Source organism: Natrix helvetica (genome assembly GCF_964273705.1).
Source record: "Natrix helvetica genome assembly, chromosome: 9".
Classification (NCBI taxonomy): domain Eukaryota; kingdom Metazoa; phylum Chordata; class Lepidosauria; order Squamata; family Natricidae; genus Natrix; species Natrix helvetica.
In genome coordinates this window covers 22,441,912-22,461,330 of record NC_138560.1, presented here as the reverse complement: position 1 = coordinate 22,461,330, position 19,419 = coordinate 22,441,912, and the positions used below count along the sequence as shown (strand labels likewise).

The window sequence follows — 19,419 nt, the reverse complement described above, 5'->3', positions numbered from 1 at the left end:
TGGAGAGGAACATGGGCCAGTCCTGGGGTCTGGGGAAGACTCGGACGAGGGCTCTGTGTCAGAGGCAGAGAGGGGGACAGGGCCATCTGGGAGTTATGTGCTGCCTCCAGAGTTGGACATCAGCGAGGCACAAGAACAGGGGGAGCCTGTTCCCAGTGTGCACAGGCGCAGAGCTGCCAGACAAAGAGAAGAGCTAAAGGACAGGGGTCGACTTGGGAGTAAGGCCACAGGTGGACGGTGAATGGCCCCTCCCAGAGGAAATAAAAGAGGAGCGAAAGGGGAGTGGAGTTTGCAGGAGACAATTAGTTTTGCAGATATCAGCCTGTCAGCTCTCCAAGCCAGATAAGGTCTGTGACTGTAAATCCTCCCTTGAAAGACTTTGCTGGATGTGAATGAGCAGAATTCACAGTCAATTAATAAAAAGGGGTTTTTGTCAGGATAAGGAGTTTGCTTCATGCTCTCGGGAAGCCTAGGTCAGAACAAGTGTAAAGTCATCTGCTTAGGACTCCAAAGTCCTTTCAAACACAGTTATTTTGTACTCTGTATTCCTTAGATTGAGTCTATCTACTAAACGTTAGCTCGGTTGGCTTCCGACCTCCTTTGACACCATCTCTGGCAGAAGCTTTACTGTCTTAACAGCCAACAGAATTGAACTGGCCCTATCTAAACCTTGGCTTTTTGCTCTCTATCTCTTCAGGGTGAAGCATGCTTGTCATGCATCCCCCCCGCCTCTCAATTTCAGCGGCCGGGGGCAAATGAGTCTGAAAAAAGCAATTGGTTCGGACTTCCTGGGCTTCGCGTAAGTATAAACCCTTGATTTTTTTAATGAGTTTATGCCTCTGACTGGTAGAGGGATGAAGAGCAATACGAAGGATGTGAAGGAGACTTTCTGGTCCTCATGGATATAATGCAATGCCCTGAACATTTTCTGTGTACAGGAAAGTCCATGAGGTCCATGTCATCTTCTGGCCTACTTTTCGTTTATTGCCTCAGCTTTCTCCTGCAAAGTTGGCTGATGATATTTCAGGGCACAAAATACTGTACATGAATATCCAGATTTGGCTGATGGGGCACCGGGGGGGGGGAGGGGTTGTTCAAGGGTGTTTAATTGTTTTAAACTATTTAAATGGGCCATCCAATTAATTAAGTGGCAGCCTCTAAGATCCAATTTGGGATGGTCATCAAAGTCCGAGCTTTCGAACTTGTGCTGGAGCCCATTCTCAGGGACCATCTTTCTCACCAGAATATGTCATTCTGACTAAACCTCTAGTCCCAGTGACCAACCCAGATTGGATCCTGCAACATTATTCTGGGACCTGTATATTTGCCTTCAATGGTGACAGCATTGTATGAGCCATGGTGGCTCAGTGGTTAGAATGCAGTAGAGTAGAGTAGAGTAGAGTAGAGTAGAGTAGAGTAGAGTAGAGTAGAGTAGAGTAGAGTAGAGTAGAGTAGAGTAGAGTAGAGTAGAGAACAGAACAGAACAGAACAGAACAGAATCCTTTATTGGGTAAATGTGATTGGACACACAAAGAATTTGTCTTTCGTGCCTAGGCTCTCCGTGTACATAAAAAGACAAGTTGCATTCATCAAGAATCATAAGGTACAACACTTAATGATAGTCATAGGGTACAAATAAGCAATCAGGAAATAATCAATATCAATATAAATTTTAAGTATACAAGCAACAAAGTTACAGTCATGCAGTCATAAGTGGGAGGAGATGGGTGGTAGGAACAATGAGAAGACTAATAGTAATAGTAATATTGCAGGCTAATTCTGCCAACTGCCAGCAGTTCGATCTGGCTCAAGGTTGACTCAGCCTCCCATCCTTCCGAGGTGGGTAAAATGAGGACCCAGATTGTTGGGAGCAATAGGCTGGCTCTGTAAATCACTTAGAGAGGGCTGTAAAGGACTGTGAAGTGGTATATGTCTGAGTGCTATTGCTATCTAGTTGGCATTAGCTGATCTTGAGAAGCTAAGTCTGATCAGTCCTAATTAATCAGGTAGATAGCTTAGACTTGCCAGGATTGAAGGCTAGAATGGAAAATGGAAAAAAGTCACTAATACAGGGGCAAATCATTTCTATATTATTACAAAGAAAATTGCTTGAAATGGGCCTGCAAGTCTGGAGAGATTATCATTTGTTTGGAGACCATTTGCTTATAAATGATTCTGAAACAAGTGATTGATGACTACTGCTCATATTTAATTACTGAAAAAGTGCAGAGGAGAACAACCAGGATGTTTAGGAGACTGGAGACTAAAACATATGAAGAACGATTGCATGAACTGGGCATGGCTAGCCTAGTGAAGAGAAGGACCAGGGGAGACATGATAGCATTCTTCCAATATTTGAGGGGCTGCCACAGAGAGGAGGGGGTGAAGCTATTTTCCAAAGCACCTGAAGGCCAGAGAAGGAACAATGGATGGAAACTGACCAAGGAGAGAGTCAACCTGGAAATAAGGAGGAACTTTCTGACAGTGAGAACAATCAACCCATGGAACAGAAGTCGCCTTCGGAAGTTGTGGGGGCTTCATCACTGGAGGCTTTGAAGAAGAGATTGGACTGCCATTTGTCAGAAATGGTGTAGGGTCTTTCTGCTTGAGCAGGGGGGTTGGACTAGATGACCTGTAGGGTCCCTTCCAAATCTCTTAATCTGACTGTTGCAACATCCCCATGGCCATGTGATCATAATCCAGGTGCTTGACAACTGGCATGTATCCCCCTTTGTAATCCTCCCAGATGGCTTTTGACAAGCAAAGTCAGTGAGGGTAGCCAGCTTTCCTTAACGACTTCCTGAGTCCCTTAACAACTGCAACAATTCTCTCAACAACCATTGCAAAAAAAAAGGTCATAAAAATCAGGCATGACTCATTTAACAATGAGTCAACAGAAATTCCGGTCCCAACTAGGGTCGTAAGTTGAAGACTAGTTTTATTTCTGATCGATTGTCTTGATAAATGCCGTATGAATAGTTTCCTCACTGAAGTTGGCCACTGTTCTTCCCACCCCACCCCACAGGGCGAACCTGGCCCCCCTGGAATGGCTGGATTTAAAGGAGAAAAGGTAAAATGTTCAGCGTGTATCATTCAGTTTCAAGCCTTTGTTCATTCAAAGTTTAATACAACTGTGACTGTAACTGTTTATGTGTGTATCTGTGTGTTTCATAATATGTCTACGCTGTTCTGTTTTTTTTCTCCTTCTTTATCATCCCTGTTTTTACTTGCTTGGATTATTTACTGAGTTATTTAAAGAACACATAAATCTACAGTCTTAGATTTAAGCTCATAAACATGAATTATTGTCTTCTTTTACAAGGCAGGGATTCCAGTGGCATGTTTACAATGCATGAACATATAAGCTTCCTGTCTTGCGGGGAGGCTACATATTTGCAGGTTTAACCTAATGATCTTCCATAGAAATCTGCAAAGTTTTCTGGGAATTTATGATCATCATTTAGGCCGCTTAATGTCACTTAATGACGGTTTCTCGGATTCTTTATGTGAGCCCCAAAATCAATTCAGTGTACCAATTTTGAGCTGCCAATAGTACTTAATACCGTATTATTGTTTGTGTGGAATGAAGAAACGTTGTCACCTTGAGCTGTGGTTTACGCTTTAGCTTATTCCTCTTGCTTTTCCCAGGTTAATCCTTTGATCTGCCTTTATCTCAGAAGTTCCATTATGGCCCATTTGCTTCTTTCAGTAACCCACCTGTGTTTGTCTATTCCCTAGGGAGATGCTGGACTTTTTGGACCTATGGGAAAACCTGTGAGTAGGACCACACAAGCAAGTTTTGTAATGGTGCTGGTGTCAGGTCTGCAAGCCATCTTTTCTTTTTGGACTTCAGGCCTGCCACACGTTCTACTATTCATTTTCTACTGTGGGAAAATGGGAGGGAGGGTTATATGGAGTTGGGTGATATGTAGCCATAATAACATTCTTCTTAGAAACTCAAGGTCATCCTTTATCTCTGCACCTGACCGGAACTGGATGGGTGGAACTGCCAGCATGGCAGTGGGAGATTGGAACATGGTATGGACTTGTGGGTGTGAGGGCAAGCTCTTGAACTTTCAACTAGGTGGGGAAAACCGGGAAGCTTTCAGATTCAGGTTTCCCCAGATGTGCCAACATGGCTCCCTTAATAAATTGGAACTTTGAGGAATCTTTTGCCTCAGACTCTGATTTACTTTTGAGTGTTATTTGGAATCCTAACGGCTGAGTTCTCTGCAGAATCACCTTCTGTGGTGTGAATAGCGTGAAGATGTTGTGAAAGCATATGAAAGCCATATCAATTGTGAGAAACCACATTAAATAAAATGTCTCCCTCTCTGAGTTTTCAAAGAACGCAGTCTTTCAGGTCACCTTCCAGATACTGGCCAGTTTGGTCTAGTGGTGAAGGCACCATACTAGAAGCCAGGAGTTGGTGAGTTCTAGTTCTAGACCCACCTTAGCCATGAAAGCTGGGTTAATTTGGGCCAATCCCCAGAAACTGTGAGTCCTGGTTCTACTTTAGGCATGATAGTTAAATGATTGACTTTGGATCAATCACCAGGAGACAGTGAGTTCTAGTCTTGGCTTACAGTAGTGGCTAAAATTGTGAAACCTTTTGGGAAAAGTGTATTTTCTAAAACTAGCTAATAACACCACTTTTTTTTTGGAGTAGTACCATAAGATTACATATCAATGTAAAGATAATTTAATCAAGAATGTAATGCAATAACTTTTATGAAGGATTTGCTATTAAAACAGTGGTTATAAAGAAGAAAAGTGAAATGAAATATACAAAAATTATCACTATGTCAGTTAATACTTAGTTGGGTAACCTTTAGCATGAATAACAGCCTTACAATGTCTTCCCATGGAGTGGACCGAGTCTTTGAGTTCTGCAGCCGTTATAATGCGAAACCAAGATCGAATGATTGCTTCTATTAACTGGGTTTTATTTCTGGGTCGCTTCTGACTAACAAGTTTCTTTAGTCAGCTCCATAGATTTTCGATTGGGTTAAGGTATGGGCTATTCCCAGGCCAATCCAGCAGTGGAATACGATTATCTTGAAACTCCCCCCAAAAGTGGTGTTATTAGCCATCAAACCTCAAAAATACACTTTTCCCAAAAGGTTTCCACAATTTTGGCCACTGCCAAAATAGGTATGAAAGGCAGCTGGGTGACCTTGGGCCAATCTCCCCTCTCTCAGCCCAACCCACCTCAAAATTTGTTGTTTTGGGAAAAATAGGAGGAGGAATAGCTCAGTAGTGGGTTCCGGATCCCGTTGCAACTGGTATGTTGTGACAGGGCCGGGCATCCTCAGCGGCCATGCAAGTTGCACATGCTTGCACATGCCTTCACCCAGTGACACTCAGCTGTTGGGTAAAGGTCGCACATGGGCCGCACACTGTGCATGCGTGCATGTGCAATTGGCCCGTTTGCCTCAAAAAGCGGTAAGGAACACGGGTGGGCGGGCAGGCCAAACGGCCCACCATTCCGGTATGGTGGCTGCGCCCGTACTGGGCCATACCGCCTGGAACCCACCACTGGAGATAGCTATGTTTTCCACCTTGACTTATTTATAAAATAATGAAGACGGGATAAAAATATCTAACAATAACAAAAATTAGTAACCAAGTAAAGGGGAATGCTTTTTATGGGGGCGTAGAAGGAGAGAGAGTTGCAGCAAAGAATAGCAATTCTAAATTCTGATGAATGAATCGCATATATTTAGGTTCTCCGTGGGGTTATTTTCCTCTTCAGAAATTCTGTTCCAGATGTTACAACACAGACACTCACAAGGCAGGAGCTCGGAGAGCCGCTCAATACATTCCAACACTGGATAATTAACTTTAATGATTGGTTCCATTATCTGTCTAAACTACAATGCCAACAAAGATTAAAAGAACCCCCTGGCTTTCCTCCTTTCCCACTCCTTCCTTAATTGCATCTTAACTTATTCTCTCTTTTCAGGGAATCCAGGGAAAAAAAGGGGACACTGGAGGTCCGGGAGTCAAAGGCGAGAAGGTGAGCACCTTGATAACAAGAGATGAAATGAGTGTGACATACCAGTTCCTGTAAGAGAGCTATGGGTTTTGACAAGTCTTTTCTCTTATCCCACCACTTTTTCTCAGGGTGAATCGTGCACATCCTGCTCTTCCCTCGAAGGTGGACAGGTGACAATGAGTGTCCCTGGACCCCAGGGAGAAAAGGGTGAACAGGGAGTCCCTGGGATCGGACCTCCTGGGAAACAGGTGAGTGGACCTCTCCATTATGTCTCATTTGGGAAGAAGGGGAGCTGTTCTAATAGGACTTGGTGGAACATGGTCCCTAGATGTGGAAGGAAACCACCTTTTCCTGATAGAGTTAAATTCATTCATTCATTTTGTATTTGAGGTCCACAAGTGGTGCAGCAGAGATGCAGTGATATTTGTTGATTCAATATCTATTTGTCTATTTGTTAAATGTACCATATTTTTCAGAGTATAAGACACAGTACCAAGGTTTTGAAGTACCAAGGTTTTGAAGAGGCAAATAAAAAAATAGTTCTTGCACTCTGCAAACCTCACAAAAACGGGCCTGGTTTGTTTTTTTTTCCAAAAAAAGGGCATGAATAGCCCTTAGGAGGCTTGTAGAGTGTTCTTGCGGGGGGGGGGCACCTTGAGAAAACGGGCTCGTTTTTGTCAAAAAAAGAGCATTAGGAAAGTTATAGAGTGCTCCTGGGGGTGGGGGTGGGGCAAAATTGAGCAAAAAACAGCCCATCTTTTGCTCATTTCTGCCCTCCCCAGCCCCCAGGAGCTCTCTGAAAGCCTCCTACAAGCTATGCACGGCCATTTTGGTGAAGGGGCGGAGATTTGGGATGCAAAAAATGTTGTGTTTGATGTATAAGACGCACCCAGATTTTCAGCCTCTTTTTTGTGGGAAAAAGGTGGTCTTATACTCTAAAAAATACGGTATATGTTGCCCATCTCAACAATAAGATGACTCTATCAATGAAAGAGGATTGCATTTAAGTGGAAAGGAGTCTACTTTGGATTTTAGTTCAATATGATGACTACATAAACTTGCTCAAAATAGAGTTGGCTTACAAAAATGCTTTTCAAAAGGCAACTGGACTTTCTTGGGTTTTTCTTCCTTGAAAACATTTCACTTCTCATTCAAGAAGCTTCTTCAAAAACCAAGATAGCCCAATTGCCTTATGAAAAGCACCTTTAGGACAACCATGACAGTTGGCTTACAAAATCTCTTTCTGGATGTCAACCCCTTTGTCTCCTTTGGCTACAGTGACAGCCTGGAGTTTTATCCAGACTGCACTCGCCTGACCTCAATTTGCTTCTTTGCGCTGGGTGCACAAATAGAAATAGTTCTGTGCATGCGCAGAACTCAAAAACAAGATGGCAGCGGCAACTGCAACGATTGGGGAACTGGTTCGGAGGTGTGGCCATCCTGGGTCGCTGCTGGTTCTGTGATCCAGGCCAGTATGCCACTACCGGTTCGGCCGAACCAGGCAAAACCGGTAGGAACCCCCCGGTGCAAGAAAACCACCAAGCTTTGAGAGCATCAAAGACTCCACAGTAGATCTTCCTGTGATTTGACAGCTGATGCCATTGTTCCATGTGGAACATGATCGCAGAAGATACTGCAAAGAGCTTCCTTGTTAGATTGCCTGACAAACCACTATAAAAGGAATTTCCAGCTGCCGTAAGGTAGTTGCAATCAATCAGTCTGGGTGGGAAACTATTCAGTTTGTATTTGTTTTCTCTGCTTTAGGGAGTAGCTGGGGAAGCTGGACTAAAAGGCCAGAAGGTAAGGAAAAACTGTGGTTTCTCAGCCCAAAAGTAAACAGGATGAGCTTCTGACTGTGGCCAGGACCATCACTTGTTTCCCAAAACACTGATGTGTTGCAAATCCAGTGCATTCATTTGCATTATTAAGGCTGGATCCTAGCAAAAATGCATAAATTATATATGGACGTGATCTAATTGTAGAAGAAAACTGCAATAATTTCTAATGCAATCAAGTTATTCGGTGATATATTTCCTTTGTTTGCCTGCTTTATTATTCTGTTATTCCATCCATTTCTTAACCATCACCCAGATCTACAATATGATGTGAGTAGAAAATTGCTCCTTCAGTGGAGTCTGTCTTATTATTCTGATTAAACCCTTTCTAAATAAGTTCTGGCAGAAAATGAGTCCGTTCATGCATTCCTTATTCACGGAAAACAGATTATTTCCTCAATCTTTATAGGAATAATATTGTTCCACATGTATTGCATCTTTTTAAACTGAGCACTTGGAATGCTGCAGGGCAAGTAAAGATGGAGATGGGTCTGCCTTTATCCTATCACCAGCAGGGACCAATTCCCACCAGATGCATCATGGCTACAACAGGAAGTTTGAGGGAGATGCAGTTGGACAGATTCACCTAATTACATCAAACCACGGTTTTATTCATTCTGGTCTCTTGAATATGGTACAATGGGCTGTGTGATGACCCTGGGCATGGCACAAAAGCAACACAGCCAGAGAACAGGTCTAACTCCCCTTTATTGCTCCAACTTTGCCCCCAAATGTCCCCACATTTACTACAAGTCCTGGAGCATGTACCTTCAGCAGCTTCTGGATGCAAGTAATCCAGTAAGCAAGGTTAGCCAAACAGTAACCAGGGCCAGCAATCCAATAAGCCAGGTTTAGCCAAATCATAACCAGGGCCAGCAGTCCAATAAGCCAGGTTTAGACAAACAGTAACCAGGGCCAGAAGTTCAATGAAGCAGACAAACCAGGCAAGCCCCACAGCAATCTCCAGGTGTTGGCAAGTGCACACAAGGCTCCATAGATTCAACACTTGTTCCTGACAAGGGCCCCTCCCACTGGCACCTCCTTACATCTCAGTCCCCAGTTGTGCCTTGTGAAGAGGATCGGGGCACTCTCCTCCCTCGTAGCTGGTTCAGTCTGTGTTGGTCTCGCCTTCTCTCTTCTCTCCATGCTCTAGGATCAGGAGGGGGTGGTCCTTGCTCTTTGCCTGAATGCTGTCTCTCCTGCTCCTCCCTGTCTGCAAGCCTTTCAGATCCTGAAAAGCTTTGCCTGGGTTGACTCTGCCCTTCCCTAGCATCCTCCAAGGCCAACAGAGCCACCCTCTCCATCTCTGTCGGCTCTTTTTCCAGCTCATCTTCCCCTGCAGATTCAGACTCCGATGTGGGCATGGCAGGCTGGTTCACATATCACCCAAAGCCTGGAAACAGCAGTTCACACAACCTTTTCTTATTCAAAACTCAGCAATCATTAGATTGCATTCACTTTGTAGTGACCCTAATTTAGGGGGTGGGGGGAATAAAGGACAAACCAGAAAAGACAAATTTGAAAGAGATTTATATGGAGTATGTAAATACACACACACACACACACACACACACACACACACACACATACTGTATATCTATCTATCTCTATCTCTATCTATCTATCTCTATCTATCTATCTATCATCCATCTATCTATCTATCTATCTATCTATCTATCTATCTATCTATCTATCTATCTATCTATCTATCTATATGCTGGTCTTGTATTCGGGTCTTTTCCTGTGTAAGATTGAGATTGTCTTGGCAACGTTTCAGCGAGGTCTCACTCAAATGTTGCCAAAACAATCTCAATCTTACACGGGAAAAGACCCAAATACAACAAGACCAGCACACACATATATATAAATATTTTTTTGCTGATAAATAAATGAAGGGAGACTAGTATAGATCTATTTCAAGCTATTTAGCTCTCATCAACTAGTCATACCCTTGCTGGGATTAGAACTTGGGCTCTTTTTACATGTCAGGCAGTTATATTAACCTCTAAACTACAAACTCTCCTCCCTTATCAGCTGAGCCATATACACATACATACATACATACATACATACATACATACATACATACACACACACATATATAAACATACATACATACATACATACATGTACATACATACATACATACATACATACATACATACATACACACACCTTAGAAAGGAAACTTCAAGGGCCAAACCAAGAAAATATATAATTAAATGAAATAAACCTAAAGGACAGCTTTCTGAAATAAAGAACAGGCGTTTATAATAAAGGATGAATGGTCACTGTAATTTACTTATACAGGTAAATTATCTGTATAGGTAAATTACCTATACACCATTCATTTATTGATTGTTCAAAATTACTGTGGTGCTGAAAAAATGACTTACAACCAGTCCTCATAGTTATAACCATCACTGTGGTTACGTGTGCAAAATTCAGGTAGCTGGCATGTATTTATGACAGTTTCAGGGTCCTGGTGTCACATGAGCATCATTTGTGACCTTCCCAGCTAACTGGGGGGAACATGGATTTGCTTAAGAACCATATAATTCACTTAATGACCACAGTGATTCACTTAACAAGTGTGTGGCAAAAAAGAAATGGCAAAATCAGATGTGACTCACTTATTGACCATTTTCCTTAACAACCTACATTCCAGCCCCAATTGTGGTTGTAAATTGAGGACTTACCTGTATGGGTGTAAATGCATATAAGTTACAGGTAGCCCTCAACTTACAACAGGTTGCTTAGTGACCGTTCAAAGTTACAACCTCACTGAAAAAATGACTTATGACCATTTTTCACACTTATGACCATTGCAGCATCCCCATGGTGACACGATTTATATTTGGATACTTGACAACTGATTCATGTTTATGACCATTGCAGAATCCTGCAGTCATGTGATTTCTTTTTGCAACCTTCTAATAAGTAAAATCAATGGTGAAGCCATATTCACTTAACAACCGTGTTATTAAACTAACAACTGCAGTGATTCACTTAAACACATTTTTCACTTGGCAACATAAATGTTCGGCTTAATTAAGTAAGTCGGAGGATTGCCAGTAATGGCGGTTACCAGGGTTGGGTTCCGGCAGGCACTACCGCAATTAAAATTGTTCGGCGCGTGTGCAGAACTGAAAAACAAGATGGCGGCGCCTACGATACCGCCCAGAGAATCGGTTCAGGGGCGTGACAGGTCTGAATCGCTGCCGGTTCTAGCAACCAAGGCTGTCAAACCACTAGCGGTTTGGCCGAACCAGTTCAAACTGGTAGGAGCCCACCACTAGTATGCACGTTGGCCCAGAGCAAAATGAGGTGGGGGGTTTCTTGCATCGTTCAAGAATATTGATGAAATACTTTCGGCCGAAGCAGGTTGTTCTTCAGAACTGAGGAATCATTCAATTCTGGAAATTCCTTTTTATGCCGTTCTGAAAGGCACACAGGCCCCGAGGCTCGAGAACTAGAACCGCAGTTGCCTAGCAACCCTTACAAAGCGGACCATCTTGGCCTGTGCACTCGCGTGCTACCTTTCCTCTCACATCCACCGTCCCCTCTGCGTTGCCTGGCAACCTTGCACTGGGATCCTGACCATCCGTAGCCGGTTCCTGGAATTTGCATTAGGAATTAGAAAGGTTTCCTAGAATTTAGGAGAAATGATATATAACATAGTGGTGAGAGGATTTGGCATTGCGTTAACTAACACCCAACAGACGGCTGTGACCTTGCTGCTGAGGAGATAAAATAGGCCCACCAGGGACCCATAATTATGATTATTATTATATATACACACACACACAAAAAGTGAAATCACAGCTGCTGGAAATCTTTAGCTAGTGTTGTCCTTCGTAAGCATCGCGTTGTTCTGACCTAGGTTTCTGAGACAGTAAAAAGCACGTGCTTAGTCCCAAAAATCCTCTTTTTATTTCAATTTTTTTACAACCGGTTCTGAGGGCATGGGTTGGAGGGCGTGGCAGGGGACGGATACTGCAAAATCCCCATTCCCTCCCTATCAGCTGGGACTCAGGCAGGGATGGGTTCCTGCCAGTTCTAACCTCTACTATAGAAGAGGTTCCACAAATCTACAGTGCCGTTTAGAACCGGTTCCAGCTCCCTGCCCCCCTGCCCGTCTGCACATCATCAAGATGAAGAGCGAGAGGAGGAATTCTGGAAGTTGAAGTCCACAAGTCTTAAAGCTGTCAACTTTGAACACCCCTGGTTTTTTTTTTCTAAACATTTAGGGGAACAAGGGTCTTGTAACTTGACAGCTTTAAGACTTGCGTGCTTCAAATGCCAGAGTTCCTGAGCCAACATTTCGGTTGCTAAGCAAGAGCGTTGTTAAGTGAGTTTCACCACATTTTACAAGTTGGCCACGCCCACCCAGTCACATGACTGCCAAGCCACTCCCACTTGGTCACATGGCCAGCAAGCCACTCCCACAAAGCAGGCCACACCCACAGAAGAGGTTCTAAAAAAATTTGAAACCCACCACTGGACTCAGGAGGCAGAGAATAGATGGGGATGGGGCCAGTCAGAGGCGGTATTTACCAGTTCTCCAAACTACTCACAATTTCCACTACCGGTTCTCCAGAACTGGTCAGAACCTGCTGAATACCACCTCTGTATTCGTACCAGTTCTATGACCATGCTACAGAAGACCTGCTCTGACTCTTGTAGCACATTGCTCTGGCTATTGTCTGCTGTTATATTGTACAGCATCACAGACACAACATATACGGAAGCACCCATTTAGAGAGTTGTGCAATTGTAACTAATACGTCTGAATTTGCCTGAGCATGATGCATGAATGCAGCCACATTGAATATCAGACTTGGGTCGTATAAATTCAGCATGCTTTGCTGTCTACAAAAGACCCACTTTGGTTTAGAAGGATGAACTTTCTTCATATCTTAAGTGTGTGTGTGTGTGTGTGTGTACACACAGTTCCAGTTCTTCAGTGAGGAATAAGAGAGAAGGCCATTCTCAAAAGAGTTTTCATTTCTCTCTTCCTCTCTCTCACTCTAGAAAGAGTGCAGAGAAGAGCAACAAAGAGGATTAGGGGACTGGAAACTAAAACATAGGAAGAACAGTTGCGGGAACTGGATATGTTTAATTTAATGAAAAGAAGGACTAGGGGAGACATGATAGCAGCCTTCCAATATCTCAGGGGCTGCCACAGATAAGAGGGAATCTATTTTCCAAAGCCCCTGAGGGTAGGACAAGAGACAATGGTTAGAAATTGACCAAGAGAGATTCAACTCAGAAATAAGGAGGAAATTTCCTGACAGTGAGAACAATCGACCCATGGAACAGAAGTTGCCTTCGGAAGTTCTGGGAGCTTCATCACTGGAGGCTTTCAAGAAGAGATTGGACTGCCATTTATCAGAAGTGGTGTAGAGTCTCCTGCTTGAGCGGGGGTTGGACTAGATGACCTAAAATGTCCCTTCCAGCTCTGTTAATCTGTCTGTTAATCTGTTAAACTTTTGTGCTTTCCAGGGTGATGCAGGAAACCCAGGTGATTCGGGCACACCTGGCGAAGCGGGTGTACCTGGCCTTTCTGGGGAGCCTGGCATCAGAGGACCAGCAGGGGTGAAAGGTGAAAAGGTGAGAGTCCGCTCCCTTGAAATACTGGGAACTCATAAGAAAAATAGCTTGGACACCTATTAATACTCCACACCAACAATTAAGCTCAGCCCAACTAAACTGTTTCTCATCCACCAAACCTGCAGCTTTCAGCAAGTAGAAGGGATAATTTTAACACATTTGTAAATCTAGAGGAACACAGTCATTTATAAAGAGAGTTAGCAGGGGTATCCACAGTTATGGTAAAAAAAAAAAAGTCAAGGTAGAGTACATATGATGGATAACAAACAGAGTATTGTTTGTACCATCATGATTGTCATCTTGATTGTTTTGACCATATCTTATGGACACCCCTGGCAGAAGGAAGGAGGGAGGGAGGGAATGTAGCTTTAGGGAGGGAGGGAGGGAGGGAGGGAGGGAGGAATCTAGCTTTAGGGAGAAGGGAGGGAGGAGGGAGGGAGGGAGGAAGGAAGGAAGGAAGGAATCTAGCTTTAGGGAGGAGGGAGGGAGGGAGGAAGAAAGGAAGGAATCTAGCTTTAAGGAGGGAGGGAGGAGGGAGGAAGGAAGGAATCTAGCTTTAGGGAGGGAGGGAGGAATCTAGCTTTATGGATGGAAGGAAGGAAGGAGAAAAGAGGGAGGGAGGGAGGAATGAGGGGTTGACTGTTCCCCCTGTAAAAAAATATGACATCTCAAACAAATAATTTATTCTACAATCAAACAATGAAAATAATATTTAAACCAGAATCTCTTTAGAGGTCAGTTCCTAATGAATTATATGTGATTTTCTTGGGAACAACATATGAGTAAGTATGTGTTGCAGTATAACTCTGGAACGCCTCGAGCAATTTCAACCAAACTTGGTACACAGATGACTTACTCTCTGGAAAAAAATACTGTGGGGGGTAAGACACCCCTAACACCCCTCGGGGTGTGTGTTCTGTTAAGATACAGCTTGTTGTGCCTTAAAATAGCTTCTATTGTACTGACGTAAAATGGCTTCTACTGTGCAGCACAGTGGATTTGCCATGGTTATGGCCACAAGGGGGCTCCGCCTGGTAAGGGGGAAAATCCAACATTAGAAATTACGTTTGGTCCAGACATTTTCCCCCTATAAATAAATGCCGGGTTGTCAGCTAGTTTCATATATTTCCACAGAATAGTGGATTCCCCTGCTACCAGTTAGTTGCACCTTATTCAGATGGCATAGGGAAGTTATAGAAAAGTTGGTTCAAGGATGTCTATCAGCCTCTGGTTGCTTATTCCTCTTTCGCTAAACCTTCTTCATAAGTGATGTAAACCATCTGTTTGCACAAAGCTTGAGTGGTGCATCATGGCCACACTGTTGTGGATGTGGAGAGCATGACCAGTGAAGAGTCCCACATCCTCCATTCCATCTCTGTAACTTTCTGTCACCAATGGTTGTCTGGCATGTTGTATGAAGAAATAACATAGTACTTGTATCAAACTTGGAACTGACCTATCAGTGTGTGTTGTTTCTCACCTCCTTCTCTCATCCTACAGGGAGATGCTTGTGAGTCATGTCCCATCATCAGCCCAGACTCTGGAGCAGTTGGTATCCCAGGCACACCTGGTCAAAAAGGAGATCCTGGTCTTCCAGGTGTGGGTCAGCCAGGCAAACCCGTAAGTAGCTTTTATCAGTGTTTGTTGCAGAAAAAATCAAATCCAGAAAGTACACACAGATAACTGATTCAGATGTATTCATTAACTTGTTTATATACATAATAACAGATGAATAAATGTGCAATAGCAATAGTGGATTCTTTCAACGTGGTAGAGATTATAAGCAGAACACAAGCAGGAGAGAACATCAGTTTCATTTCAGAATTCAGAACAGAGTTGTTTCAGTTTTGATTCTCAGCACAGGCTCAGATCTGTTTAAGCTCCCATTGGCTGACTTAGTTGCTATGCCTATTCATTGGCTGACCTTGTTACTATGTCTCTCCCAATCATGAATATTCTAACAGCTTTCTAACTAATCAGGTGCCAAAAGGGTGCACCTGAATTCCCACACCCATAATGCAACACCGTCTCCCTGCGCATGTGTGCACACTTCCCCCACGCTCCCCCTGCGCATGTGTGCAAGCCCCACTGAAGCCTCTGGACTTCCAGTAGGCCTGTTGGGCCATTTTCTACCCTCCCCAGGCTTTAGGAAAGCCTCCAAAGTTCATTTCTGAACTTCTGATAGGCTTGTTGGGCCATTTTCCGCTATCCCCAGTCTCCGGAGGCGTTCCTGAACTCCCCCACCCTCCGGAAGGCTGAAAATCAGCTTGCCAACATGCTCATGCATGCTGGAGTGACTTAGGGCAGCACCTCGTGTGCCCTCAGCTATGGCTCCGCGTGCCACCTGTGGCAGGCGTGCCATAGGTTCGCCATCACAGCTTTAGACTAACTTGCCAACTCACCCAGGGCTGGATTCAGTTTTCCAGTAATTGAATTTCCTTCGGTGTCAGATTGCAGAGCCCCATGGTTCTCACTCCATGTGGCCTTGAGTAAGTTGTCTAGGGATTATGGGTTTTGTAATCAGGAAGGCATCAAATTGGGGAAGAGCAGCCTCCCACTTGCATGGCTAATAGCTGTTGGCAGAATCCTTTTCCCCTGAATCTTTCTAATTTCTTAAGGCAAGAGGTATCGCCGGAGCGTGCAGAAATGACTTTCATCAGTTAATTACGTATTGCATGAAGATACATTTCCTCTCATCTGCTGGTTCCAATCAAGTTTATTTGAAGGCACCGTGTTAACTGCTGGTTTTTATTCCTTTAATTAACTGATTTGATTTACATATCAGAACACCTCCGTCAAGCAGCTTGTTTGAATAAAAGGTGACCATTGCAAAACAATGAATGTCAAATCATTAATGTTCCCAGACTTTGATTAACAAAAGAAAATCTATCTGCATGAGATTTTTTTTATTAAGGCTACAAAACAAAACAAGCTGTAATCTTATTAAACTGAGAATATATCTGATGGTTTGGAGGATAACTTAGGGTAATAGCGCTTTAATGATATTCTCACAAACGTTGCTCTTTAACCTTAACTTGAGAGAGATGCCCTTGTTCATGCTGGCAAAGTTGACCCGGTCCAATATTCTGTGTATTTTGCAATTTCACTCAGGCACAGAAGCATCCTAGAATTTCCCCCTGGGATTCAGATTCCGGCTTGTTCAAAATCTCCATGTTGATTTTACTTTAAAAGAAGAAATCTATTTGTACCCTTCAGATTGTGAAGTAAAGCTTAAAAGGGTGAAGAGAAATGAAAGTATTTTGGGTCTATTTTAGCCTGGAGAAGATTGAAGATTATATTAGAGCGGTCTAAATACCTGAGGATGTCGTAGAAAGGAAGCTAAAACCATTCTTTCTCATCCCAGAGTGCGAGAAAAAGAATAATGGGTTTAAGTTGTGGAAAGGCAGGTAGTGAAATGTGGTGAAAGTGGAACCAATTACTAAATGAGGTGAATTTCTCTGCACTAGATATGCCCGCACAGCGACTGTGGAGCCATCTGTTGATAATGCTTTAATTTGGCTTCTTACTTGAAGTGTAAGATTCATCTTGATTATCTGAATAAACCCTTCCAAAATTTAGAAATGTAAAAGCTTAAGGCTTTATATAGCTATTCACTGTAGTTCATTCTTTCCAGTGTAAATACACATTTTTCCCCAAATCAACCACAGGGTCCTCAATTTTCTCCCTCAGAATTATCTATCAACTGGATCCTAGTCAAGCAGGGACGGGAAACTTGCAACTACAGCTATAAATCCTGACAACCCTTATTATTAGCTAGGAATATGGGGATGTTACAATCCAACATCTGGAGGGTTTCAGATTTCCATCCCTTTGATAAAGCAATCTTCTCGGGCATACAGATGTGTGATGTCCTCTCTACTCTCTGAGCTTAGTTGCTTTTTTTTGTAGACATTTCATTACCAAACTAAGTAACATCATTATCACCATGGATGGACTTGCTTTGTTGTTGTTAGTTGCAAAGTCATGTCTGACCTACCACGACCCCATTGACAACGTTCCTCCAGGCCTTCCTGTCCTCTACCATCCCCCGGAGTCCATTTAACCTCACGCCTACTGCTTCGGTGACTCCATCCAGCCACCTCAATCTCTGTTGTCCCTTTCTTCTTTTACCCTCCATCATTCCCAGCATGAGGCTCTTCTCCAGTGAGTCCTTCCTTCTCATTAGGTGGCCAAAGTCTTTGAGTTTCCTCTTCAGGATCTGGATTTCTAAAGAGCAGTCAGGGTGGATCTCCTCTAGGACTGACTGGCTGGATCACCTTGCAGTCCAAGGGACTCACAGGAGTCTTCTCCAGCACCAGTTCAAAGACATCCATTCTTTGGCCCTCAGCCTTTCTTATGGTCCATCTTTCACAGTCATACATTGCAACTGTATGACTTGCTTAGTTTGGTAATAAAATGGAAAACCACCAAACTCGGAGAATATCAAGGACCCCACAGTTCAACCCTGAAATATAAATCTTCTCTTCCATCAGTACATGCAGAAGTAATTGGCCATCCAGGCTGGGGATTATAGGAAGTGATCCAGTACAACTGGAATAGGCTATTGTCAAAGATGGAAGACATTTCTCTTGAGTTTTGTCCACTATGTCATTGAACTAGATACCTTCAGAGGGGAAGAATTGAAAAGTTCTAAATACATTGGACTAATTCTTCATTCTTTGTTCCTCCTCCAATTTTCAGGGAAAACCGGGACTTCCAGGTATTCAGGGGCCTCCTGGCCTGAAGGGGTTGCAGGTGAGTACCAACCAGTCTTGTATTCATTCAAAGACCCTTTCGCAGACATCCATATTTAGCTTTCCTGGGATGGTAAAAGAGACTCACAGAAAAATGAGTAGCTATTGTTAAGTAGCTACCATGAGTTCCAGGCCAATTTTAGGGAAAATAAATAAAGCTTATGGAGCAGGATGGAGGTAAGGGGTGATCAGATGTCCTCCTTACAGAGGTGGGCTCCTACCAGTTCGGACCGGTTCAGCTGAGTAGGTAGTAACTCGGCCTGCCATGCCCCTGAACCGGTTCTATCAGCAGTGGCGCCATCTTGATTTTCGATTCTGCGCATGTGCAGAACAATTTTCATTGCAAAAATTTAATTTTTACCCCTTTTCTAACATTGTGCTCATGCGCAGATCTTTTTAGGTGCAAATGTGCATGGAACCGGCAGTAACGCTGGTAGCAACCCACCCCTGCCTCCATAGGATGGGTTAAGACATGGATTTGGGTTCCTTGGAGGAGGGAAGAGGAGGAGAAACATGAAGCTAATTCTTCTCAAGAGTTGTGGGCTGAAAGCTTTTCACTAAGAGTCATGTTTCCACTGACATAACTTTTGCAACTTTTTAGGGGGAACCAGGTACCCCTGGCATAGGAATCCAAGGGCCAGAAGTGAGTAACTTGCTTTTGATATTGTCAGCTCACAAAGCATTTTTCATGAGTTAATTGGGGCATCTGTCAAAACTTTGACAGATATGGGGTATAGGTTGCTTCAATCATGCATTACCTTTAGCATCAACCCCTCATGTTTATCTGCTTTTACTGGGAGAACCTGGGCAGAAAGGTTTACCAGGAAATCCAGTAAGTATCAACCCACTGGGCACAGGGATCACCTTTTTCCAAAAGCCTCAACCCATCCAACTAGATCTAGGAGAATGGGCATGCTGCAGATCTCATCAGCCAAAGATTGTCAGTTGGCAGGGCCTACAATAGAATCGAAGCTTTTCCTGGAGTGGCCCCTGTTCTATGGAACAATCTCTCTTCAGAGGTTAGAACGGCCCCAACCCTCTTAGCCTTTTATAAGACCCTAAAATCTTGGTCATGCTCCCCAAACTAGGATGGTGAATATGTTAAGCCTCCCCGCTTTTCTGGCTGTATTGCTAACTGTTCAAATATCTCAGCTGCTGCCAATATTTACTCTGGGTGGGTCTATTATTTTGGATGGGTCTATTTTAATTGTTTTAAAAT

The 19,419-nt window shown here is 43.4% G+C and overlaps 1 protein-coding gene across 7 annotated transcripts in view; it reads left to right on the top strand.

Moving 5' to 3' along the window:
• Window positions 1-19,419, top strand: part of COL16A1 (collagen type XVI alpha 1 chain) — a 289,804-nt gene that overhangs the window by 190,385 nt on the left and 80,000 nt on the right. For 6 of the 7 annotated variants that reach the window (XM_081962321.1, XM_081962318.1, XM_081962319.1 and 3 more), the window contains 11 exons: window positions 698-799; window positions 3,026-3,070; window positions 3,739-3,774; window positions 5,966-6,019; window positions 6,127-6,246; window positions 7,763-7,798; window positions 13,339-13,446; window positions 14,947-15,066; window positions 18,148-18,201; window positions 18,802-18,844; window positions 18,998-19,032. In XM_081962321.1, the coding sequence (XP_081818447.1) occupies window positions 698-799; window positions 3,026-3,070; window positions 3,739-3,774; window positions 5,966-6,019; window positions 6,127-6,246; window positions 7,763-7,798; window positions 13,339-13,446; window positions 14,947-15,066; window positions 18,148-18,201; window positions 18,802-18,844; window positions 18,998-19,032 (753 nt within the window). The remainder of the gene's footprint in view (window positions 1-697; window positions 800-3,025; window positions 3,071-3,738; window positions 3,775-5,965; window positions 6,020-6,126; window positions 6,247-7,762; window positions 7,799-13,338; window positions 13,447-14,946; window positions 15,067-18,147; window positions 18,202-18,801; window positions 18,845-18,997; window positions 19,033-19,419) is intronic. The other variant, XM_081962316.1, reaches the window with a different exon arrangement.